Genomic DNA, 26,090 nt, shown 5'->3' with positions numbered 1-26,090 from the left:
TACAGTCTTTTAGCTTTGTTTAGATACTCGTTGGCACCGGTGCAAACGGACTTTAGCACTCACTTCGAGACAAAAAGTGAACAAAACTCTTCTTATGGATTGAGACAAAAGTCCATTCACGTTAGACTCAACTGTTATCCTAAGTTCCTAACACACTATAATTTTGTAACAAATGGAAGAATTAGTAGGGCCAGGAAACATCTGACTGGAGAAACAAGAATACCATGATATGTATGCAAGAGGCCCTGAAAAAAAACATAGATACCTACGCTCTCCTAATTATTAGTTTATCATTGGGCTGGAACTAGAAAGTATGCTACTAATAACACTAAAAAAACCTGATATCAACAAATTTGATATCTGATGCTTAGGATTTTGATATAAATCAACACGAGACTCAGGTTGACGTTGATCAAATATCAATTGGAAGTAATACAGAAAGATAATTACAAGTTAAAGTTCTAAACAAGGACCCAAGCACAGTCCACTAAAGAAACCAAAGCAAAAAAAAAAACAACTGATTATTTTGCACATCAAAACAAGAGTTAGTACAAAAATGAAATATTGCACAATGGTAATAAACCCCTATAGATTGTGCTCACAAGAAGGATGCAAGGAAGATAGCTCATATGAAAATTGCAAGGTTGGTGTATGAAGCAAATCCCTTTCAATTCAAAAACTTAACGAGAAATAGCAATATGTCATATAAAACATATACAGAATAAGTGAGAACAACAATCCGATATTAGAAGCTTCATCACTTAGTTGAGTTAGTTCGGTGGTCCTACTCAAATCTCTACAAATAGATACTAAGACCAACACTTTATAGAAGTTTGAAATCCATCAAATTTCTGTCATGGTTCATGAATTAACTGGTATTATTTCTTATTCTGTGTGATGACAACCAGAATAAAAAGTGGATAAGAAGCAATGCTTCTAACTTTAAAAATACAGTATGACAAATAACATGATGTATAAAAGCTATGCCAAATATCATAGCTAATGTGAATCTAGTCAGTGTGGTAAATAATACAAGGTGGAAACATATTTTATTTCCTAATGCTTCCACAAGGAAAAAAAAAGGAGGAGGAGGGGCATACGAGATACAAGGATTGCTCAAGAATAATTAAACAGAAAAACTAAAACCAATGAATGGAACGAAACCCATTTTTTAATAAATAGGTAAAAATAATAATATCCTTACCAAAATTGTGTGACCCATTTTTCATCTTTAGCACATCAATTTATTCTCCTCAAATGAGATTTCTAGAATTCTCTAGTGGATAAAATCCTTTTCTGATCATTTCATGAACCCACAGCTTAGCCTCATCTTTCCTCCCATGATTTGAGAAGCCATGTGCCATGATATCGTAAGTCCAACGATTGGGCTCAAGACCCCTTTGACATATCCTATCAAACAACTCATTAGCTTTGTCCATATCATGATGAGTTACATTCCTAATCAACAAATTGTAGGTGTAAATGTCAACTGGAAACAACTTTGCTATTAATTCCTCCAACTCCTCAATAGAATAGTTTACTTTGAGACAGCCCGAAAATGCACCAATGATCGGGGTCAGCATTGAACTACCATGAAGCTCCCCCTCTATCCCACTTCTTAATTGTACACATGTATGATAGAGTTCTGGTGATATCAATGAATGAAAAAGTAGTACATTGCCAAGAAAAGAAGTTAACCGGCGTCCTGTTTTCTCATACACATTAACAAGATTTACTGCTTCATGATATCTTTTCAATGAGCAAAGCTTCTGCACAAGAACCTCGTAGCATTCAATGCTCGGATTTAATCCAACTTTTAACATTTCAAAACATAACTCAAGTGCAATGTCTGCCTTATTGGACTTGCAGAGACCAACAATCAAGGGATTATACAATTTTTTGCTCACCACACCCTGGTGCCGGAGATTATTAAAGAAATGCAGAACATCAGAAATCCTTCCACTCTTAAAATAACTCTTCAGTACAAGGATTTGAGAAGACACATTGGTCGCAATGCCATTCCTTTGCATCAACTCAAATACTTCCCTAGCCAAATCAGGCTTTTTGGCATCCATAGCTCCGTCAATGAAACGGTTGAAAATATCACAATGAGGTTTACCATGAGTCAACATCTCCAATAAATTGAAAAAACGTGTTCTTGGATTATCCATATGAAGTAAACAATTAAGAACATGTCTAAATACGAAACGATTCAGCTCATGACCCTTCTCTTTCATTTCAACAAGAAGACGAGCAGCTATGTCCCCCCTATTTGACTTGGTAAAACCCATAATCATCTTGGTGTACGAAAATCTAACAGTTACATTTTTAAGATCCCCATGTATCAAATAACCATCTTCCACTCTTCCAGCTCGGCATAGAGCCGATATAAACCTGTCATATACGGAAGAATTCGGCTTAAAATTCCTTAGCAAGGCATCATGGAGCAACTCCTTCATCTCATCAATCTTGCAATCTCTACATAAAGCAGTGGCAAGCGTTAGAAAGGTCCGCCTATCAGGAAAATAACCTGCACGAGCAGAACTTTTCAACACTCTGTATGCCTCATTAGTGCACCCATCCCAACACAAAGTAAGTATCAAATACTTGTAAGCCATGTGATTGGGAGACAGTCCAAACTGAGACCTGGAACTGTACAATTCTAGTGCAACATCCGCCATCCCCAGTTTGCAAAAAAAGCACAAGACAGCATTCATGGTAACCATATCAGGGAGAGTGCAAGTCTCGTTCATATCCATCAACAAATAATACACATCGTTAAGCCGGTTCTCCCTCAAAAGCCTGCAAATCAAAGTGTTATACCGAACGTGGGAAGGAACGTACCCTTCAGAATCTCTCTTCTGCCTAAAAAACTCCAGTGCTTCATCCAATCTCCCACCCCGCACAAGACCCCTTATCCACAAACCATAGGCATTCTCCAACGGAAACGACCCAGAGGTCCCGAACTCCCTAACCAACTCAACAGCACGCTCAAATCTATTACTATCACACAATACACCAACAAGAAAATTCACCTCAGACCCGTGCAACTCCTTTCCACTACCCACCAAGCCATTGAGATAAGCTTCCACCTCCTCCAACCGACCTTCCTTGCACAAATGCTTAATAACAATGACATTGGTGACGTGACTCTCGTACCCCTTCCTGCGAATCTGGTTGGCAATGACATCAAAAGCATTTTGGTAGTTGTCCTCCACAAGCGAGTTCAAGAGAACATGGTAACCAAAACCATCCAAGTCCAAACCCTGGTATCATTAAATTCAGTATGAGATACATGTATAAAGCTCTTCAAAGGCAATAACTAATTCTAACCAACTATTGGAAGCAAGCATGAAAATTGATCAAAACTGGTATATCAGCTATACTAAGCAGGCATGAACACAAGTTATACGGTGCAATACCTGGAAGCGCATTTTGCCGAACAGGTGGAGTGCAATGTCAGGTTTCCCGGCGATGGCATAACCGACGACAAGCGTGTCGTGGAAGCGAACCTTGTGGGTGACCCTGCCCCTACTGAACTTGCGGAGGAAGTCAAGAATGAGAGGCCTGAGCTTGGCACGCGAGAGGATGCGGAAGATGGCAGCAAACGTGGCGCGCGTGTGGTTAAACCTTGGCTGGCGGCCAGCCCAGTCGAAGAATTTGAGACATGAGAGGATATCACCATCACCGCCGCCGTGGCTGAGGACGCGGAGGACGAAGGACTCGGAGAGAGGGAGAGAAAGTGCGGAGAGCGCGGCGGAGAAGTCGTCGCCGGAGGAGAGGATCTGGAAGACGCGGAGGAGGAGGGGGTCATGGGATTGGTGGCGGGTTGTGAACCATGTTTTGAAGGAGTCAGCGACGTCGTTTTTGGAGATGGTGAAGGAAGGTGAAGGAAGAGATGAAGGTGGTGAAGAGGGTGAAAGTGAAGAGTGATTGTTGGAGAAGAAGGTGAGAATGGAAGAGAAGAGAGAATTGGGTTTGTGTTTGGTTACATGATGTTTGAGTGTTGACAGCATCATGGATGGATCTTTGTTGTTTGTCTTCTCAAAACACTACAACAACAACCTAGGATGCCGCCATTGAAATGAACTGTTGGTGTTTGTGTTTGTGTTGTGGTTTTTGGGGGGTTTAAGATTTGTTCTTTCAGGCTTAGTAAGGGGTCAAATCTACTCTTGATCTTGGTCAATCCAATAGTTATGATGCACCAAAGCTCTATTTCTATCATTCTATGAATCTGAAAATTGTTTAAAACCAATATGCAGGACTCCTCCTCACAAGGAAAACACAATCAAAATCTGGAAGGTATGTATTATAAGGTTAAATATTTCTTTTCAGTGAATTATACACCATAATCTAAAATGCTATCTTTAAAAGATTTATAGTTTTTTTAAGTCCATAAACAAAATATTTTTGATTGAAAATAGTTCTTATTGCATCGTAAAATATTTTTTATTTAGTTAACCGGTTCACGTGACAATCCTAGTTAGATATAGGTGTCAACGTGTATTTTTTACATTAACTTTAGTCTTTCAAAATTATATTTCATCAAATTTATTCTTTCTTCCTCTTCCTTTGCCACCCATCACCCATTCTCCACCATTTTTTTTTCCAACAAACCACTCCCCTACACCTCTCCCTTGAGGGCATACATGAGCACCCTCATAAGGGACATTGACAAAAAAAAAGGGACATTGAGTCATTGAGTAAAGGGTCTGATGTTATTGATAATGAGTGAATCACATAATCTCCATAACTTTCCTAGATCTAACTTATTTTAGCTTTAAGAAACCAAAGATCACATGAGCAACCAAAAACAAATAGAAGGAAGCTAAAAAATTGGAAGGAGATAAGTTATGAATATTGCGCCACAAGTACTCCATGGAAGAGAGCTTGATATATAAGTTAATTAAGGCGAAGCCACAAGTGTGAAATGCCACTTTGATAAATCCAAAGACACAGTTCATCAAGAGAAACCCTAAGAGACATGCTTACAAGACACGCCCCTTCTCCTTCTCTATATGAGGAGAATATCATGTACATTCCATCATAAGAGAGAAAGGGTTAGGGCTTGCTTCCTACTGCCAGGAATTAAATGTCGGAATACTAAATTAACTTATAGAGAAATCGAAACCCCAGTAAAATGTAGATTATCTGTTATGCCAAGCTTGCATGAGAACTTCTTCGATGAGGATAAGAGAAATGGTGGCAGATGGTGGGAAGTGATGGTGAGAAAAAAAAAATCGTGGGAAATGATGGTGAGGGAAAATAGAGGAGGGCGAGTGTGAGGGAAAATGGTGAAGGAAAACTACGCAGGAAAAACGAGGGGAGTGTGTGATGCGAAATAAGTTGTATTGTGTGTTTGATGGTCTCGGAGACAGGCACTGCACGCCACGTCGCCGTGCTTCAAAATTTGGCCAATAAGAAATGAGAAAACACGTGAGGCCTTTTGAGTATTTTGCACTAATAGAAATACGTAATCTAAAATTTGTCCACATTTAATTTTTATACATATAGTATATTATTATATATACATACAATATATTATATATATGGAAACAACCTCGTCCAACAACGATTTTGTTAGTTGATTTTCATATACTAGCAATACAACAATTTTACGATAATTCTTGATCGTATTACGCCATATGGTGGTTTGTGTTGGGTAATGGGTAAATGTGTGCGGGTCGGGCAGCTCGTCAAGCCAAACACTAAAAATTATTAAAATTTAATATTATTTATCAATGTTATAAAAAATGAAATTTGATTAAAATAGTAAGATTTAAATCTTGATGAAGATGGAAAATATGATGATGGTGGTGATAAAAAAGTTGATGTGCATTCTTCTAAGAGAGCATCTAATGTTTTGAATTAGAATGTGATAATTAAATCACTCGGAGACTTTGGTTTAATTATCCTTGGAGTATAAGACAATATTGTTTGCATTTTTGTGTGGTTTTGTTGTCTAAAAAAACATAAGTCAAATTGTGGTTGTGTATTTAAGAAGAAATTTAAGTCAAATTGCGGCTGTGTAACTTGTATTATAGTGAGATTGTTATTCGTAAACTTAGAACATAATGAAATATAGATAGAGTTAATATTCCTTGTTGAGTAATTGTTCTTAAACTGTGAATTTAGTCTTACAACTCATGAGTTGTAATGATTGTTTATTATTATTTTTAATTTTACTTTTTCAAAGTTGTGCCTTATTTGTAAAATGTTTTTTTAATTATTTTTACTTTTTTGTGGTAACCGGCCCAAATATGGGTTGGACTAGGACTTTCAATTAAAATACTAAAAGTAAGCTAGTTAGTCCGACCCACTTTTTTAACGGGATATTGACGGTCCTAACTCCTAAACTAATTAACCCCGTCATACCATTTTTATACTTTTTGTATTTATATTAGGCATCATTTATGTTATATCATATTCATATATTATCGTTCAAAAACATTTTCATATATTATCAAATTTTTTAAAAATTAATTAATATTGATATAAAAAAATAGAAATTGAGAGTCCACATGAGTTGAGTTAGATGAATTTTTAAGTTAATTAAGAACCAAACCAATCAAAATTATTTGAGTTAGGTTGGGTTGGATTTCGTGAATTTTCACCATCGGACTCAAACTAACCCAATCCGACTATCTTCATGTTGGTTTGAACTGGGTTGAATTAGACTGGTTGATTGAATCTACCCGACCCGTGTGCCCCTTATAGAAATTCTATACCACTTAAATTAGTGCAACCCATGGGTTAAGTTCAAAAAAAAAAAAACCATGGGTTAATATCCATTAACATGCCCAACACGGGTTAATGGGTCGGGTCGTTCTACCGAAACATGTGCTATGTGCTGGGGAAGTAGTTCTGTCGGAGACGGAAGGGAGATAAGAACATCAGAAACATCATCACTCTTTGCTCTGTGATCGCTCAATTCTTGTTCTTCAACTTTACCTGGTAAACTTTACAACATTCTCTAATGCTTCATCTTATTTACTCTTTCTTTTCTACATTATTTGTATTTTCTGTTCCATGTCAAATTTCCATTATGGGTTTTGTTGCTTGCTCTTTTATGCTCTGGATTGTAGTTGTAGCCATCCTCAATAGTTTCTTCAATTGTTCTTCGTAATCTTTGATGAAATTAACATTAATCATAGCTTGGTAGACCCAATTTGAAGTAAGTACTAGGAACAACAAACATGGACAAGGGATTTTTCTTCTTCTTTTGTTTGATTAAAGTTGTAATATTTTTATATTTTTAGTTGTCCTGGCCCCTTAAAAATTAATTTTTGTGACCACCCATGATTGTTTTTCCTGCTATTAAGAAGAACCTTATTTGGGTCTCTGTTTGGTCATGGACTCATGGATGGTGCTCTAGTTTGGTGAGTATGTAAGTGATGGAAATATCCAATATATTGGAAGATATGGTCTACATAGTAATACACCTTAAGTTCCCATCAATGGGCCATGGTCACAATCATGTTCATGAATTATGGATTGATATGTGAGTACATGTTTGTTGGAAATGCGCAATAAGTAGGTGCATTGGTTTTTTCAGATTTCATTGGTGAGAGTGAAGCAGAAGCTTGGGTTCTTCTGGCTTAGATGGGTTTCGGGACGCTGAGTTTATCAAGAACAGTTCGATTTGAGGCGACAAGTTTCAATGGTTTGCCCCCGCCTCGGCCCCCTAAGTCGTTGCCTCATTTGTCACTCACAAAGCCATCCTGGGTCGTGAGGACGGAGTCTAATGTTCGGAAGAAGAGAAGAAAGACGCCGGATCCCCCGTGTGTGGTGTGTGAGGGGAGTGGACGAGTTGATTGTCACGAATGTTGTGGAAGAGGAAGGACAAACCTGGTTCATTTGGAAATGCTCCCAAATGGTGAATGGCCAAAATGGTGTAGGACTTGTGGTGGAAGTGGTCTTAGTTACTGCTCTCGTTGCCTTGGTACTGGAGAATATAGGTATATTATGGGCTTCCATTTCATGAAAAGGGAAAACAATGAATCCCAGGAAAACAAGTCTTAGTTTTTTTTTCCTAGGTGATGATATTAGGTTTGAGGTCATATTGTCATAATGTCATGGTACAGCAGCTTTACCTGTAATTGCTGAATAATTAGTCTTAACTCTTAATCATTTTATGGAAATCCTCCATTTTACTAGATTCATTTCAACTCCTACTTCCGTGTGCAATTTGATTTTAATATGCGGGTTGATATCTTGTAACTTGAGCAGCTAATATAGTTATAAAATATTTGTAAGATAATGATTCTAAATGGTCTGAAATAGACAGTTTCCTGAAGAAAACTATCCAAAAATATAAAAGGCAAAGGAAAAAAGAAGACAATAAGTTCAAAGTTAGTTCTTTTTACTCAGTTTCGCTTATACTTTTAACAGATACATTTGACATGTTTTTACTCCACTTTGAAATTAGATTATGTAAAATGCTCCCCCTCCTTCAAGAATAAGTCAGTTTTAACTTGTTGTTTGGAAATATAAAAGCATAATGGGATTCACTTCTTAATGAGATTTGATAATTTTCTTGCTCTCCCTTTCAATGTATTGAGGTGAATATGCACAAATAGAGAATTTCAGAACACCTGTGAATGGTAATTGAGGAAATTTATGGTCTCTGTAACTGGCTTAGCTGTTTTCTTGCTGTCAAGACTCGAGAGAGATTTGAAGGATGTCTAACCTTAGTCCATATTTCATGCCACTGTTAATATCCATATCTTTTTTAATAAATATTTGCCACCATAGGCAGTGATCACCATGCTTGTTCGGAATATTGACTTGCGGAGGAAGCATAGTACTTGTCACTGTTGGTTCTTTTATCTTCAAATTTTGTTGGTAGAAGTCCTTGGCCTCAATATTAAATCTGTTTCTCTGATGAAGTAGGTAATGGATAATTGTGAGATCTTCTGTGATAGAATTAAAGCTTCCTTGCTTAATTTTAGCATGTTCAACTTGAAAATTGTTTTCACTGGGTGCTTATGATGGCTCACTTCTAGAGTTGATAACTAGGTATACCTTTTGAAGTTAGAAGAGTAGTTTGTGACTTTATGATTTTTTTTGTTCTTCGCAAGATTCTTGCTATGCTAGATATGCTGTAAGTTATTATCAGTAGAATTTGCAAACTCAAAGCAACTATCTTCTATGAGCGTATTTGTAGTGTGTAAGTTGTTATGATAAGATTGTAGATCTTTCAGAAACTCAACTTTGGTTAGGTTGAATTTCCCTAAAAGTTCTTCTCTTACATTTATAATTCAATTTCAGAAGATCTATAAAACTAGTTCAGATTGTTTACAAGTTTGAATGCATAAATCTGGCCGATAGGAACTTAATGCAATCTGACATCCCTGAGCAACACCAGAGTAATATCATTCATGATGCAAATAAATGAAGGCCATGACAGACCTTGCACTGCAAACTCATTTTTACAATGGAGTCAATGGCAGCTGCTTGATTCTCTTCTACCTACTGGTGGATTTGCGCATTCTCTTGGCCTGGAAGCAGCAGTTCAGTCCCACTTAGTGTCGGACTCCGACGAGCTTAAGACATTCATCATTCGTCTACTGGAGAACACAGGGAGCTTGCTCCTCCCATTTGTGTACTCAGCTTCTATCTCACCAAATTTACAAACCTGGCACAAGCTTGACAGAATACTGGATGCTACACTAACCAATGAAGTGGGTCGAAAGGCGTCGATCTCGCAAGGCTCTGCATTGATGAGGGTGGCTTCAGCTGTGTTTGCTGAGATCCCCTCTCTCAAAAACATGAGGGATGCTTCTCTAGGGTTAGGGACTGTGTCTTTTCACCATGCTCCTATATTTGGACTCACATGTGGAGCAATAGGATTTGATAGTGTTAGCTCTCAGAGAGCTTTCATGTTCATCACAATGAGAGATGTGATTTCAGCTGCTACAAGACTCAATTTGATAGGACCCCTTGGTGCAGCATTGCTACAACATCAGATTGCTCCTGTTGCAGAAGCTATATTGGAAAAATGGATGAATCGCAATGTGGAGGAAGCATGCCAAACAATGCCTTTGCTAGACACTGTGCAGGGATGCCATGGTTACTTGTTTTCAAGGCTGTTTTCATCTTAAGAAGCAAAATAGTATTAATGTTGCATTTAATATATTGTTGCACTTGTAAACTTTGTGTGAAATAATGTGCTCTTCATGTTTTCTTTTCTTTTGCTTGTTGAAACATTGTTTTGGAACTTCGAATAGTGCTAGCTCCTCACTTTGCTCTGGCTGATTTTATGTGTTGCACTCTGAATAGTTTTAGACATTCACTTTGATATTTTTTTCCCCTTGTTTCAATTTATAAGACACATATTTTAAGCCTTTTCATTTATCTTAACATATTCAATAAGAACCTATTATATCATAACGTATGTGTGACATATTTTTACATGAAAAACCTAGTCAGATGTAAATCACTTTTGGTCTTTCTCTTCCCCTTTTTCCCAACCACTGCCCCCACCACCATCCAGCCTCCACGTCTAAAGAGTGTTATGAAGGGTACTAATATCAATTCTAGAATTTTACCAACTGATGAGCAGAAAGTCAGTGCCACAATTAGAGAAGCTGAAAATTTGCTTGATAAACAAATTAATCAAGAAATTAAAATTATTAATTTAGGTGTTATGAGAAAGTGACATGTGACTTATTGACCCACTCAAAAGGGTGATTCTTGTATATTATTATTATTATTATTATTATTATTATTATTATTATTATTAAGAATGAACTTTCATTATTTATTTATTTTATTTTTTTGACAGCAAAAAGGATAATTTATTGATAAAGAAAGCATATGAAAATCCACACATGCTGGAAATACCTTACATGAAAAACCCACCCAGGCTCTTAGAGACTAGAGTGTGTGCCTCATCAAAACCTTTCCTAGGAAAAACCTAAGTGGGATAAAAACCTAGGGAAGGAAAAAGAGTACAACACACCTAGAGAGCCAACCCCCAAGAATTACAATACCCTCCCTTGAAACATTTGTCCATATAATCCATGGAAATACATAAATAAGACACAAGGACCATAAGTCACATGCCGTACAGCCCACTCAAAGCAACTCCTCAGTCATCATTCAGCTGCAGCTGCATCATTAACCTGCCAGAGTGCTAGCCTCCCATCTCTCCCACTATTTGCCAGAAAATCGGCCTCATTCCCCTCCCTCCCTAAGGATATGCTGAACCCCCAATTTATTTTCTTTTTTTATGACAACATTCATTATTTATATTCATATTAATATCTCATTTATTTGAACCTAATTTTTTATTGTTCACACAATTTTGACGATGAAAAAACGAAAAGAAAAAAAAATGTGCAATGCATGGTTCTCTACACCAACTACAAATTAATAGTGGAATATATGCCTTATATATATTTGAAGTCATGTAGAGAGGTGATAAATGAAAGAGGTTAGTTGTAACAGAGATATTAAAAGAAAAAAAAATAGAGAACAGACTGGTATCGAAAGCATCGGTGATCTTGTCTCCATGGAACCAAGCTTGGAAGAAGATGTAGCACGGAGAAGGAGAAAGAAGAAAGGGAAAGGTAAAGTAAATAATAAATGAAGAAAGAGAAAAAATTGAATTTCAAAAAAGTGAAAATAAAATTACATAAATACCCATAACTGAAACTATATTGAAAAAGAGAAAACTTAGGTTTTTTGTCCAAAATAAAAAGTGTTGAGTACTAACTTACTCCTTCACAAAATCAAGTGGGAGTAAGTTAGCATTTCCCACATATATATATATTAAAAATTAAAGGATTGTATTATCATCCACAAAAAAAGGCCTTGAGGACAAAACCCCCAAGGCCTGCAAGAGAGCGGGAACAATAGCAGGAACATTGACAAGCAAACACCCGCTCAATATGGCAGGAATATACTTATATATATATATATGATGTATTTTATGAGAGACACTTTTTTATATGAGAATGATAAGAATAAATCATGGATTTTAGATTAGTGGCGGAATTAGGATAAAAAATTAGGGTTCAGAATAAATGAGATTTCAATTCATATACACGCACACAAAATAAATATTCAAATAATTCATATACCTGAATATTGGGAATTTATTATAAGTTAATAGTATTGTAAAATTACTTTTCATTTTGTTAAATTTTGATATACTTTTAATATAATAATTTACAAACTATTCTCAGAAGTCTTTCACTAAAAAAAAGAATGCATTCTTTTAATCTTTTGTTATTAGTTTTTTGTGGCTGTTACGGTGCAAGTGCACTTTAGGTCTTGCACCATGCAAGAGCCAATTTTACCTGTTATAATAGGTGATAGTTACCTGCTGGAAAAAAAATAAAAAAAACTATGTTACAATAATACCCTAACCCTCATATGCTCTATCTCTCTCCTCTCTCTAGATCACCAAAATCTTCCCCTGGAACCCCAGATACAGAACCGCGGCGAGCACCGCCGCGCAGCCACCGCCATCGGCAAGTTCACCGCGTGAGGTTCAGCTCCACTCTTCAGATCTTGGATTTTGTCCCCGACCACCACGGAGCCGCCGCCGCGCGATGATGGGTTTGTGTTTCCCGTTCTCCCCAGAGATGTGAAGATGAACAAGTTTCTGTGAATCTCCTGATTCACGTTCGGCGTCGATCTCATGTGCCTCGGCGAGTCGGCGACGATGGTGGAGTAAAAGAGGAAAGGGAAAATTGCTGGTGGTGGATCTGGAAAGAAAAAGACGAAAATCTGTTTGTGTTGTGTATTGATCTAAACTTGTGATGTATTTGTTGAGGTTTATTTGCAATCAATTACTGCTTGTTGTAATTTGGATTGGCCTAAATACAAGTTTTTTTTTTGAAATTCTAAATACAAGTTACTTGTTCAAGTTTTGGAGGAGTCTGATGACAACATGGCGACGTTCTTGTTCAAGCAAGATGGTCCTTTGTGAACAAGGATGAAAACCTGTTGCAAAACATTAACCTTACATTTCATTTTGAAGTTGGAGCAACAAGTGAATGGGGGCGTTCTTGTTTCAGATCAGTAAATTGTGGTACCCAGATCTTTTTCGTTGTTGTTCATGTTAAGATGAAGAGGATGGTTATGCGGTGGTTTTCTGGACCACCGTGCCGGATCTCAGTGTCGCCGCCGCCGCCGCGGTGATTGGCCAAAGATGGCTGCTGCGGCGAGTTTGCTAGTGAAGGAGGTTGTATCTTTCTTCAAGTAATGAGGGAGAAAGGTAGGGGTGCAAGTGTCATTTACATATTATATTTTAAATATATCTAAATTTTCAGTTTATAGAAAGTGCCGGTTTCCAATTTTCCCTCTAGACAGATGCTTTGATCTCATTGGTCCTCACCTCTATGGCACCGGTGCAAGACCCATCCTCTATTGCACCTTATACTCCACCTTAGTTTTTTAAGAGAAATTTATCACATTTAAATGTTGTTGTTATCTTAAAACTTTTAAATTTTAACTCTCACTTTTCTATGAGAAAAAATGTCAATGTAATTCATTTGAGCTTATGTGGTACGTACTAGATATTGATAATCTAAAAGTTATCATCAAGATATTTTTTTATTTCCATATATTTCAAAAACAGTTTTTAATTTCAGTTTTTAAAACTAAAATATTAGAACAACTAAAAGATATTTTCTGTTTCAATTTTTAGTTTTCAGATTACAATTTTTTTAATGTTTAAAAACATCTAATTTAAACTTTTTTTTCTTGAAATGTTTTTTTTCAAAAATAGTTTATTAAACAACTTTTAAATACAGTTTTCAAAAACTACGATCAAACATATATATCTCTTAATTCTCATCTCTTTCTATCTCTATTAAGTCGAGTGTGTACAAGTCATTTTTCTCATGAAACTCATATTCCTATTTTACTATATCACTATATTAATTTGTGATAATATTAACCAAACAAATGATATTTTTATTATACTATTGTTTGGTAGACGGTGGCATGTTCATGTTAATTGGATTTAGAGGGAGTGCAGTTCGGTGACAAATTGCTTAGCAAAGTGTGGCTCCCAGATGGTTGAGATAGGACTGTCTATTTTTGATAGACTTGATGCTGAACTTAAGACTTTGTTGTTGAAGGATTCTCTAGCGGTTGCCCTTGTTTGTTAGTTTTCCGAAGAAAAAAAATTGTTTAAATTTTAACTCTTACTTTTCTATGAGAAAAAATGTCAAAATGTAATTCATTTTGAGCTTTTGTGGTACGTAATAGTAATTGATAATATAAAATGTATCATTAAGATATATGAAAATAAAAAATTAAATAAAGTCTCAAATAAATATTTAAAGAGTAGTAGATGAACAAGGGACTAATTAGGCTCACCACATGAATAGAAACTGGTCGAAATTGATAAATTGAACCTATTGTAATTCTTTTTTTAAAGATCAATTACTAGAGATTTAATTTATAAGCACACAATTAGATTCCTTTTAAGACTAAAAAGATATTAGAGCATTTAATATATCTATATATTGAATAATTATATTGGTTAAATTAATCTATTAAAATTTAATAACAGAATTTAGATTTTTTTAGTAGAAAATCTTGATAAAAAAACAATATAGAGCCTCTTACTAAAAAAACAATATAAAGCATCTTTAGCGATCTTGTTTTGAAATTTAAAAATTCTCATTAGACTTGACAAACACTCGCAACACCTATTTTTGCAGTTTCAAAAATCCAACACATTTTCAAATAGCGGTCGATCTACTGTTGGTTTGAACCGGTGTTGTGGATAGCCACCGTAGGTCATTATGGATTATAAGGAATGTCATCATATTTAAGATGGGGAAATTGACCATGCTGTGGATTTAATTCACGGCAAAGGTGGGAGGCTGCTTCATTAATTCTTTGTTTGATTGGAAAACAAATCCAGTTGCTTGCTTCTGGTTTCTTTCTCTGGGGTTTGGTGGCATGTGGGAGCTTTGGCGGTTGCTGGTTTGCTATTTATACTGTTTGATCATGCTTGACAGATGCGGGAATTGTTGTTGGTCTTGCCTTTTTTATTTAGTGTGTTTTTTGGTGGGTGGAATTGATCATACTGTTTGCATTTTGATTGATCTTCTAGTTTGTTATTTTCTTTTCTTGTTTGTGGTGGCTATTTGGGTATTACATTCTTTTCCTCTTTGTATTTGGTTTAACACCCCTTGGGCTAAAGGTTGAATGTAATTCTTTAGCTTATAAAAAATAGTTTTCCACTTTTTATGTTACGATTTAGACCACAAAAATGGGCGATTCACGTTTCAGCACTAATGTTTATTTAAAAAAAAAACTATCAGCACTAATTATTAATTATCTTATTTTATTTTATTTTTAAATTATTGGTTATTGATTAGTGATATTGTTATTAATTTTGAAATTCAAAATTTTATGTATATATTATGAGAATTGTTTATTCAAGGGGAAGTATAATTTTTTTACACATATATTCAATTTATTTAAATTAAATTAGAAAATTATTTTTATTTGAATTAAAATTAAAAAGAAATGTAACTGTTTAGTCCTATCTGACACAATGTAATGTGAGTTGTTATTAAGACCCCTCCCACATCTATAAAAATTACTTTTAAACAGCAAAAATACTAAAATGCCCTTAATGGAAAAAAATTATAAAAATTATTACTCACCCCTATCCACACATTCTCTCTCCTCTTTCCACCACCCCCACCACCACCGTCATCACCACCACCACAACAACAACCTCCATCTTCTCCTCTCTCTCTCTCCTCTTGTTTGCTGTTACAGTGTCGTTTTTAGAATTTTTTTTCCTGCAACCTAATGCACTTTGAAAGTGCGACCCTAACGCACTTTCAAAGTGAGACACCTATCTCAAGGGTAGTTTTACATTTAATTTAAACAGTTTTCAAAAACATTTTTTAAAAACAATTTTAAATACAGTTTTCAAAAACTACAATAAAACAAAAATATCTCTTAATTCTCTCTCATCTATTCCTATGGTTTACAAGTCATTTTTCTCATGAAACTGAAATTCTTATTTTATTTTATCACAATTTAATTAATGATGATATTAACCAAACAAATGATATTCTTATTATACTATATCACTATATCTTAATTTTTGGATAATTTATGTAGATATTTAAAAATAAATAAATAAATTTAATATATTTGAGTACATTTGTTTGCTAAATTTAGTCGACTAATTTAAACGTTGTTATGTAATTAATTTAGTTAACTGGACTTTCAATTTTTTTTTAGTTAACTGGATAAGTAACAGATTTTCAAATTCACATTGTACTCAAAGACTCACAAAGAGCTTAAATACAGCGTTTTTTTTTTATCAATTTAGTTAACTGGATAAGTGACAGATTGACAAACATGTTTTTATTATTATTTTATTCAACTATTTATATGACTTTTTGACAGTCAACTCAAGTTGTAAATAACTGAATCATCTAATTTATTTCGCTCCAAATTTCTGTCTCCCACCAAGGTGGTTCCATGTCGCAGGTTACTATTGCAAATTTCCATTTTTCTGCTTTTATGAATCTTTGATGTTTAACTTTTTTTTTTCTTCTTAGAATCAATTCTGTCATCTATAAAGTACTTACCCGAGAATCAATTCCGGCCCGAGAAGGTGTTTACTAAAAGAAGTTTTTCTCAGTCATCAATTTTAGCTTCAAAATTTTTCTAAACATCTAAATTTCATGTTGTCACGAATTAAACATGTCTACTTGTGAGGCACATTGTTTTTTGTTTTTTCGTTTAGAACCAATTTTGGCAGAAGCTACTTTTTCCTCATAATTAATTCTTCTGGCACAGGTACTTGTGGAACTTCTCTCTCCATCATGGTTTTAAATATTCTATAAATACATAATTCATATGTTATCGCGTTTTAACTTCAATTCAATATGACTATTTTAGGCACATTATTAATTATGTCATTGCCATCATCATCAAATGGAAAAGGAAAAAGTACCGGAAGGGATAATGATGCAGAAGAAGACATGAGGAAAGGACCATGGACACCAGAGGAGGATGAAATTTTAGCAGCATATGTCATAAAGCATGGAGAGGGGAACTGGAACATAGTACAAAACAACACAGGACTTTATCGTTGTGGAAAAAGCTGTCGACTAAGATGGACAAATCACCTTAGACCAAACTTGAGAAAAGGTCCGTTTAGTAAAGATGAACAGCGCGTAGTTGTGGAGATGCATGCTAGGTTGGGAAACAAGTGGTCTAAAATGGCTCAACAGGTTGGTTTTGGTTTCTATGAACTTATTTGAAAGTATTGTGGGTTTGAATTTTCATTGAACTATCAAAAGTTGTGTGTTTTATATATTGTTTTTGTTTTAGCAGTTGCCTGGACGAACAGACAATGAGATAAAGAACTTTTGGCACACAAGAAGAAAGAAATTGGAACGAGTTAAAATGCCACTATACCCTCCTCATCTCAAAGTGTTGCATGATGACCAAGGTTGTTCCTCCCGTCAGCAACCCAATGCCTCGCCCTCACAAGAAGATGAATTTGAAAAGCCAGAAGAGAAATTCAAAACACAGAAACCAAGTCAGGAACATCCACCATATACACCATCAATTGGCTTTATAAGTGAAAGCATACCACCATCAATTGGCTTTATAAGTGAAAGCATACCTCATGAACAAGCTTCAGATTCACCAATTATGCCGCCCTCAGAGCCACTTCATGATTCAGATATACTATACTACAATAGTTTGGGGACTACTAGTACAGACAGTGGTCTCCTTGATTAGTGAGTGGATTATACTCATCAAACACTTTCTAAGCTTTTCTTAAATCATTGTTTTTCGCATTTGTCTCCTCTAAAGTGCAGGTCCATTTTTTAAAGTAAAGTGATAGGTTAAACCTTCTGTCCCAACTGTCTCATTACACCAACTAAATTTGGTCTCATCAATTAAAGAAAAAGCATGGATGAGGTGATTATAAACTTACAAGAGTAGATTTCAATTTACATGGCAAAGTTTCATTGGTGGCACATTGAAATGAGACATGGTTGAGGATAGAAGATCTTGATCTGTTACAAACCATTTAACTGTTGAAATTGCGTATTTATGAGTGAAGTTCTGACCGCACTTTAGAGGAGTCAATTTTTGTTTTTTTAGCCACGAGGTTGTCTAACTTACCTCATGAAGTTATTTAACCTCATCTTATGTTGCCCGTGGATCAATACTGCTTAAGATAACCACATGTGGTATGTGACCAAATTGTGGTTGAGCTCAACTCTGATTCACATTGAACTCAGCATGTTGTGTATTCGAATATGTGAAATTGAGTCTGCATTGACTCATTGAAAAAAAACATACAGACAGTATTATTAACTGGTCCACCTATGATAAGGTCATAACTCTGTGGGGTAAGTTAGACAACCTTTCATTAAATGTTACCTCATTTGTTAGACTTAAAATGACAGTTATGAGTTTCAGGATGATTGTTGGTGTGGCCGCTGTGACTGTTTAAGTCGCACTCCCTTCATATCTTTGCCCATGGTATCAGAACTGCCACCATTCCCCGGAGAAGAAACATATCAAGAACCAGTTTATGAATCTTTTGATACAATGGCTCAGTATCAGTCAGAACCAGTATCTCCAAGAAGCAGTGGTTTGTTGGAATCAATTTTTTACCCACCAAAGATTTTGGATGGCTCAGATAATAATTTTAGTGCTATGAATCCATGTGAAACAAGATTGGATGACGTAGAGAACAAAAATCAGAACCAGAGAGAGGAAACGAGTGTGGAGCCTAACACAGAAGCTAGCCATGACAAGTATGAATCTGCAACAATGGATTCTTTGTTTGAAATTGCTGGAAAGTCTATGTTTCCAGGGCCATAGCTAGCAAAGCTGGTTTATGAAGAGGCTCATTGGCCATTTATTTTTTGGTTTATAGTTAGATTTTCCTTGCATTTTATTTTTTTAATCTCTTGACAATGAGATTTTTTTTAAGTACATTAATGTTGGACCCTTCCCCGGATCCAGCGCATAGCGGGAGTTTTGATGCACCGGCCGGGCTGGCATTTATTTTTATATGGAATTACGTATTCAGTTCTTAAAGTATAGTAGACTAACATCATGATGATGTGCAATGAATTTAATGAAATTACTCATGTTTTCAAAGCTTAGTGATAGAAATGTCAGAAGATCACATTTTAAAGAAACAAGTGTAGTGTACTGGTCTGGCTCTAATATGCATTGTACTGGTTTTGGGAAGAGAATGAGATGGTTCACATGTGCATCATCAAACATGTGAATGAAAAATGAACAAAAGGTCATGACTTTGTGAGGGAACAAAAAGTTATGTTAGAGTCAGTCAATAAAAAGCCTTGGAATTAGAAAGTTATCTCCATGCAGCATCAAACATTTCTGATTCCAAACAACTTCTCCCTTCACAAACACTATTATGAGCAGCTTTTTCCCTAATCATTTCTCACCCCAATGTTTAAAATATGTTGTATTTCCAAACATCCACTAATTACATTTAGTGAGGAACCAAATAGTGAATCATGCAAGACAAGTCAGGAATAGAGATCCTACAAGACCAGATTTCTTATTACAATGGAGAAAGAAATACAACCAAAATATTAGAAAGAACATGGAAAAGAATTTATCTTTTGAACTAACTATCATCTGTTCCTGAATTAGAATCTGGTGTTTCCGTGAGGAACCTAGCTGGTGTGAACTCATCATCTTCATTTTCAGGAGCAATATCTGTAAGGTCTTCGATGGAGCCTGTGGAATTCTCTCTTACAGTGCAATTCCATGAAGGAATTCTTCTTGAAACACTGAATTTGGCAGTACTGGACTTTAGGCGCATACCTGAGCAAGGTTTGCAGGCATAACATCAGCCAAATCTTCTTCTGGCTGGTATTTAAATGTTCTTTAGGCACTGAAGTTCTTTCTTGTGCACACATTTGAACCGGTAGAATTGCACGCAGAACCAAGCTGGTGAACTCATACAGCTCCCCCATTGTATTTATAGCCAACTCCAAACCAGCAAAGCTATTGATAAAAATTCAAGTTCAAATATACATCAGCAATGTTTTGCACATCATGTATTACCATGGAAGCACACCCACTCAAATCATTAAATTGTTCTTTAGGAACTGAAGTTCTTTCTTGTGTACACATTTTCCTAAACAGGTCATACCATATTCATGAAACCCACACACAAAGTCCAAAATTGTAAACCAATAATATTTATCACACACCTCGATTGGGTATTAACCAAAAATTGAATCAGAAATAGCAGAGTAACCAAATTGGTGTTGAATTAGAATTACCAGCCTGCAAAAACATAAAAACATATATGTATTACTTACATTACAAGTTACAACCCAACGAGAAAAGTAAAAACAGAAAAAGCGGCAGTTGTTCGGGAAAAGAGAGCTCACCGAATTCAGAATCAGTCTGAGTCTTCATCGTATTAGATAAGAATTTGTACTTCGGGAACGTGTGCTATCTTGTCCCAATCCTCCCCTGTTCCCTCTTTACACCTCTCGGCTAATGCTGGGCAGCTACCAATTCCCAAAAGCTGGAGTGAAGTGAGGTGTCGAACACCATCCGGCAAGGATTTCAATTCACCACAATCCCAAATCTGCAGAGTTCGAAGGGAGCGGAGACCTTCCCACCCTTGCTCTGGTAAAGACTCCAGCTTCCTACAATTAACGATTTCCAGATGCTCCAAATTGTTGAGGCTTTTGAAGATTTCATTTGGTAATTCCTTCAATACCTTGGAACCACGTATCCACAGAGTCTGAAGACAAGTCAATGTTCCCACCGGGAAGGATGTCAGGTCTACATCGCCACGGGAAAGCCAAAGGGAGGTAAGGCCATTGAAACCTGAGAGGGAGCTCAGTAACTCATTCGTATAATCAAATAGACGGAGCCTTTTGAGTGACGGAATGCAGCAGCTTGGCAACTCAAGTTTAGGGCAATCAGTAATTCCCAAATAAGAAAGACAGGGGAAATTCTCTCCTCTTTCCACTTTCAACAACCGCTCTAACTTTGAGCATCCTGATAGTGAGAGTTCTTCTAATGACGGGAAAGCTTTCACCTCCACACCATCATCAGATTCGTCATCATCCATATACTGCACATCATTCATTTCACTTATTTTAATTCTTCTTAGATATGGTAGTTTACCAAGTGAGGGAAGCCGCACACACATCTTGCATCCAAAAAGGTCTAGAGAAACTAAATTGGTGAGCATTTCCATCCAGGTTGGGAATTGTAATCCTGCATAGTATCCAATTTTCAAATTCTTGAGATTTGAGTGAGGTTGAAGGGCATTAAGTACTAGCTCCGGATTAGTAGCATATGGCTTTGTATTTTCCTCCTGGTCCCATAGCAAGTCTAATTCTTGGATGTCTCTTTTACCCATCAAGTTGGCCTCTTGAGCTTCGGATAAACTGCCAACATTTTCTAGTCCTTCAATGCACAAATTTCCTCTGAGTTTTAAGTCATGTAATTCTGCCAGGCTATGCCCAATCTCTGAACTGACAATGTACTTACTTAACGTTCTCAGACGGGATAATTTCCCAATGTTAGGGAACATACAAGACAATGAATCACAACCTTTAATGACAAGATGTCTAAGATCCTGTAAGCAAGTCAAGCCTTTAGGTAGACAAACAAGTTTATTCAAATCATTCAACTTCAAGATTTCCAATTTCCGCAAGCTATAAATTGAGTCGGGCAAGGTTTCTATCTCAAGCTTGAAAAGTTCCAAATACCTCAAATGAATTAAATTCTTGAGTGGTGATAAATTAAAAGAACTTGTGCGTAATACCCGAAGAGTGCTGCAGTGTATTGGGATGCAACCAGAAACGCTGTTGGAGACTTTTAACTGGTAAAATGTTCTCAAGGATTCAACTTTCTTCAAGGCACTTTTGTGGAGTGACAATACATCCATACCAGAGTCAAAGCTAACATGGTGGGTGCTTGTTGACAAATCTGTCATGTTTGTGTTTCCCAAAACCATGCACTCTTGCCCCATTATTGAAAGAGCAAGATCATGGACAAGATCATGCATCTTGAAATGAATAACATCTGAATAATCAACCAACTTCATATCTTGAAAGAATGATTTTTGATACAATTCATTCCAAATCATATTGCCAACATCTTCCACCTCCAAGTTTTCCCTTGGTGATATAAACCCATTAGCCATCCAAAGATGAATTAAATCTTCCTTCATGATTTTTGTATCTTTAGGAAACATGGCACAAAATGCAAAACACTGTCTTATTGTTGGCGTTAAATGAAAGTAGCTCAATCTCAAGACAGCCAAAATAGAATGTTGACCCGCTAAATTCCAAATCCCACTTTTCATAACTTCAAGCCATTCTTTTTCTTCATTCCTGGAGTGCAAGAGACCTCCTAGTGCTTGTGCTGCAAGAGGTGATCCTCTGCACTTCTTTACTATCTCTTTGCCTATAGCTACAAGCTCTTCACGCTCCTCTTTTACAGTTCCAAATGCATATTGTTTGAATAGCATTAAACATTCATCCTCAGATAGACCGCACAAATGATGAGCTTGGCATGTTCCCATGATGGCTGCAACCTCCATATCGCGAGTGGATACTAAAATTGAAGCTCCTTTGGATGCACATGACAACAAACATTTCAGCTTATTCCATTTGTCTTGGGTTAAACCAAATTCCATTTCTTCATCTTTTCTCCACACGTCATCCAAAACCAGCAAATATCTTTTACCTTGCAACAGTTCTTGCACCTTTCTTTCGGTTACATCTAAATTCAAGCATTCATGTTTTGCTTTTGTAATAGATTCTATGATGGAGCACAAAATCCTTTGAACAGAGAAATTTTCAGAAACACAAATCCAAACTTTGATGTTGAAATTGCTTGTTACCTGATCATCATTGTAGACCATTTGAGCAAGTGTTGTTTTTCCCATGCCACCTAAGCCGACAATGGGATAGATGGAAAGGAAGTCAGACTCGCGTGCTTGGCTGAGAAGAAACTCCAGAATCTTCTTCTTATCATCTTCTCGTCCATATAGTTTAGGTTGGGGAATGAACGAGCTGGTTTGGCGCCATTCAGCAACTTCAGTTGACCTTTCCCTAACACCCTCTTGCAGAGCAAACTTGTTCTTACAGTCAGCAATCTCATCAAATCTCCTTGCAATCTCTTTCAGCTTGTTGCCAATCTCATAGCGAAACTTGATGTTCTTTGGTTTTAAAGAGGACAATCCCTGAAGTCGAAGTGATTCTATGGAACATTCATCAAGGATATCATCTAGGACGTAGACAGCATCTTTGAGCTGCTGCAGCCAAACCTTTATAGATTTGTTTGTTATCTCTTTCTTCTCAGCATCTTCAACAACAGCCTTGATCAGTTCAAGAGTGTGTGATAGCTTCTCAGCCTTTCCCTTGATTCCAGAGATGGTTGCAAATTCATTCTGAGCTAGAGAGATCAATTTCTCAAACACAGCTCCTAGTAAGGCCTCAGCCATTTTCAGAAATGCAAAAGTTGAAAAGGGAAGAAGATCAGGGGCTGGTTTTGCTTGGATGAGCTCTAAAGCAAAGTGTGGATATAGTAGTAGCAAAAGTCTGGAAATAGCTAGTTAAATGCAGTCTTTATCAAGGAAACTTCAAGGAAGATACGAGTGTCATTGGATTCCAATCATGAAGGCTGAAAAGACCCAAGTCACCCAACTTGGCAATGAATATACAAAAGTTAGCAACGTGTTAGAGTACAAGTCTATTGTGATTACTTTATTGGTTGGAACTTTGAAAAGTCAAAAATAATGGCTGTCCATTAGTACATATGCATCAATGAAATTCATGAGAGTTGCTACATCTAATTTAGGGGAGCTTCTAAACAATTGTTAAGCACTTTCAGTTAAAAAGTAAAGAGTGTGAAAAATTTAAGAAAAGCTCCAGCGAGCTTGTAAGTGTTAAAGAGAGTTTAGTGTTATTTTGAGTGTCTAAATTAACTACAAACAAAAGCTAAAGTGTTTGAGTGTATCATTTTTTCTTCAATCCAAATATTTTGTGATATTAAATTTTGGACTTAAAGTGTTCATATTTTCTTCCATAGCATATCATTTTATTTTAATTGCCAATAGTTAGAAATCTAATTTGCATTAAATCCTTGAATCAAGCCACCACTTGCCAGTACAAACGTTGGGAAGCGTTGGAACATCTTTGATTTTTAAGATACAAGTTTGCAGAAAAAACGAATGTTTGTCCAAAGATTTTGGGCTAAGTTTATGTCTAACTTATTTCAGAAAGGGCTGCAAATTCATTCTGAGTCAGAAATGGTTGAAAATTCTCAAAAGTTATGAAGAAGATCAGAGAATGGTTTAGCTTGGGTTGAGTACTAAAGTAGACTGTCGCATGTACATTAAGGAGCTGTAACTCATTAGGTCGGAGGGTGCAAGTTTTCTTGCTGATCTTAGTTAAAATTCCTTTCAGAGAGGTTTGGATTCTATTGAAGTGCATGCTAACGTGTGTTTGCACTAGTGCCGAAGGATGTTATAGATGCATTAAGCTAATAACATTGAGATAAAACATATGGACAAAGCAATGTTTACAAAGGAATCAGTTAGGTAAAAAAGTAGGCCTCTCCATTGGAAGATTCTTTTGTTTCACAATGGTGTTGATGGACTAGAGTCAAGAGCCATTACAGCTATCAGCTGGCCTGAGTTTGGCTTGGATGATTATCCCAAGAAGGAATAAACGAGCCTGCTAAATGGGACACTGAAAAGAACTGAACTTATATTGTAGAAAAATGACTACCAATCTTCTACCAATGCAAGACCAATTTCAGTACTAAACTTTCCATAAAACTCAATCCTCACTCAATATCAGGATTTCCCCCACTGCTTTTCTGTGAAAAAATATGTCCTAAAAATATTAAATTATAACACTGCTTGAGATTTGCCCTTTAACATCCAAGTTCAGTCCCCAGATGTTCAAGTGCATTTTTTGTTACAGCCTTGGTCAATATATCTACTAGCCGATTTTTAGTATTAACATCACTTGCTTATTCTCGGTCTTAGATGGCATGAAACTTAACTTCTACATATAATGGACATAATTTTTAGTGATGGTAATGGTTGATTTATTATCACTTCAAAATAAAATAGCTTCATTACAATTTTGTCTAAATTAAATTGATATTTTTTTCATTTTTATTAGCCAAAATGACTTGATTTGTTGTTGAAAGATAATTTCTGCTTCTGCAACAAATCAAACCTTTTTGGTTCAGGTACTAGGATCATATCACAAGAAGGACTAAACGAGCCTGCTATCACACACTCTTGATCAGTATGTGATAGCTTCTCAGCCTTTCCCTTGATACCAGACATGGTTTCAAATTCATTCTGAGCTTGAGAGAGCAATTTCTCAAACACAGCTCCAAGTAGTCATTTTCAGAAATGCAGAAGTTGAAAAGGGAATAAGATCGGGGATTGGTTTTGCTTGGATGAGCTCTGAAGCAAAGTTTGGATCTAGTGCTAGCAAAAGTCTGCAAATAGCTAGTTAATGGGCAACGGTGAAGGGAAAAAATATAGTTTTAAAGGAAACCTTTAAGAAGTTACAAGTGGATTCCAGTCATGAAGCATATGATGTCTTAACCAATAAGCAATAAACAATTTAAACTTGAGAGCTTACCTTTCAATTTGTAATGATGTTATCGAGTAAAGAGTTTTGGTTCATTCACACTCCTCTTTCTCTTTCATCTAATTTTCAGTCTCTTTCTCTTCATATCTCTCTTATTTTTTCAATCACATTACCTATCATATCTCTTATTCCCTCTCTTTTCCACCTTTTGTCATAATGTGGAGGTGTAGAGGAGTGTCAAGAAAAACTTATCCTTTTGAATTATAGAATATAAAAATATGCAACATTTGTTGACCCAAGGCAATTGTCGATCATGACTTTATTTATATCTTTTTGTTGGATTTCACACATGGGCCAGGAATCAGGACTCTATTTTCTTAATGAATTTAGCCATCACGGGCTAGTATGATAATTGTTTTGAAGAGTTTGAGTCTCTTCCATTTTACAGTTGATATATACCTGAAACAATCCACCTTCTAGCAGAAGATG

General features: G+C 36.1%; 5 protein-coding genes across 6 annotated transcripts; 3 read left to right on the top strand and 2 right to left on the bottom strand.

Moving 5' to 3' along the window:
• Positions 1–910: 910 nt before the first annotated feature.
• On the bottom strand, positions 911–4,282 carry LOC130733349 (pentatricopeptide repeat-containing protein At1g71210, mitochondrial-like). The gene is made up of 2 exons (XM_057585496.1): positions 3,423–4,282; positions 911–3,266 (listed from the first exon to the last, which is right to left on the bottom strand). Exons 1-2 carry the CDS (start codon positions 4,017–4,019, stop codon positions 1,254–1,256), a joined length of 2,610 nt encoding a protein of 869 aa, XP_057441479.1. The 5' UTR covers positions 4,020–4,282; the 3' UTR covers positions 911–1,253.
• A 2,539-nt stretch (positions 4,283–6,821) lies between these two features.
• LOC130733348 (uncharacterized) lies at positions 6,822–8,174 on the top strand. The gene is made up of 2 exons (XM_057585495.1): positions 6,822–6,954; positions 7,556–8,174. Exon 2 carries the CDS (start codon positions 7,603–7,605, stop codon positions 8,020–8,022), a length of 420 nt encoding a protein of 139 aa, XP_057441478.1. The 5' UTR covers positions 6,822–6,954; positions 7,556–7,602; the 3' UTR covers positions 8,023–8,174.
• On the top strand, positions 6,822–10,257 carry LOC130733347 (urease accessory protein F). Of its 2 annotated transcripts, none has more exons than XM_057585493.1 (2): positions 6,822–6,954; positions 9,331–10,257. In XM_057585493.1, exon 2 carries the CDS (start codon positions 9,381–9,383, stop codon positions 10,101–10,103), a length of 723 nt encoding a protein of 240 aa, XP_057441476.1. In that variant the 5' UTR covers positions 6,822–6,954; positions 9,331–9,380; the 3' UTR covers positions 10,104–10,257. The 2 variants fall into 2 exon arrangements, with proteins under 2 accessions (XP_057441476.1, XP_057441475.1); XM_057585492.1 differs by having other exon boundaries at positions 6,859–6,954; positions 9,274–10,257.
• Positions 10,258–16,913: 6,656 nt separating this feature from the next.
• Positions 16,914–19,089, top strand: LOC130731567 (transcription factor MYB101-like). Its single transcript, XM_057583852.1, has 3 exons — positions 16,914–17,234; positions 17,338–17,750; positions 18,429–19,089. The coding sequence occupies exons 1-3, from the start codon at positions 16,914–16,916 to the stop codon at positions 18,847–18,849; spliced, it is 1,155 nt and encodes a 384-aa protein (XP_057439835.1). The 3' UTR covers positions 18,850–19,089.
• A 361-nt stretch (positions 19,090–19,450) lies between these two features.
• LOC130733346 (putative disease resistance protein RGA4) lies at positions 19,451–23,624 on the bottom strand. The gene is made up of 3 exons (XM_057585491.1): positions 20,406–23,624; positions 20,223–20,298; positions 19,451–20,013 (listed from the first exon to the last, which is right to left on the bottom strand). The coding sequence occupies exon 1, from the start codon at positions 23,486–23,488 to the stop codon at positions 20,438–20,440; it is 3,051 nt and encodes a 1,016-aa protein (XP_057441474.1). The 5' UTR covers positions 23,489–23,624; the 3' UTR covers positions 19,451–20,013; positions 20,223–20,298; positions 20,406–20,437.
• Positions 23,625–26,090: the final 2,466 nt, after the last annotated feature.

This window comes from Lotus japonicus, chromosome 1, assembly GCF_012489685.1.
Source record: "Lotus japonicus ecotype B-129 chromosome 1, LjGifu_v1.2".
Taxonomy (NCBI): Eukaryota; Viridiplantae; Streptophyta; class Magnoliopsida; order Fabales; family Fabaceae; genus Lotus; species Lotus japonicus.
The sequence above is the reverse complement of the archived record's forward strand: the minus strand, read 5'-3'. Positions and strand labels throughout refer to the sequence as shown.

Coding starts and splice junctions, on each gene's coding strand:
- LOC130733348 (XM_057585495.1), top strand. CDS start 7,603: ATGGGTTTCGGGACGCTGAGTTTATCAAGAACAGTTCGATTTGAGGCG.
- LOC130733349 (XM_057585496.1), bottom strand. CDS start 4,019: ATGATGCTGTCAACACTCAAACATCATGTAACCAAACACAAACCCAAT. Junction 3,267..3,422: donor TCGGCAAAATGCGCTTCCAG/GTATTGCACCGT, acceptor TAATGATACCAG/GGTTTGGACTTGGATGGTTT.
- LOC130733346 (XM_057585491.1), bottom strand. CDS start 23,488: ATGGCTGAGGCCTTACTAGGAGCTGTGTTTGAGAAATTGATCTCTCTA.
- LOC130731567 (XM_057583852.1), top strand. CDS start 16,914: ATGTCATTGCCATCATCATCAAATGGAAAAGGAAAAAGTACCGGAAGG. Junction 17,235..17,337: donor GGTCTAAAATGGCTCAACAG/GTTGGTTTTGGT, acceptor TTGTTTTAGCAG/TTGCCTGGACGAACAGACAA. Junction 17,751..18,428: donor GACAGTGGTCTCCTTGATTA/GTGAGTGGATTA, acceptor TTAAAATGACAG/TTATGAGTTTCAGGATGATT.
- LOC130733347 (XM_057585493.1), top strand. CDS start 9,381: ATGATGCAAATAAATGAAGGCCATGACAGACCTTGCACTGCAAACTCA.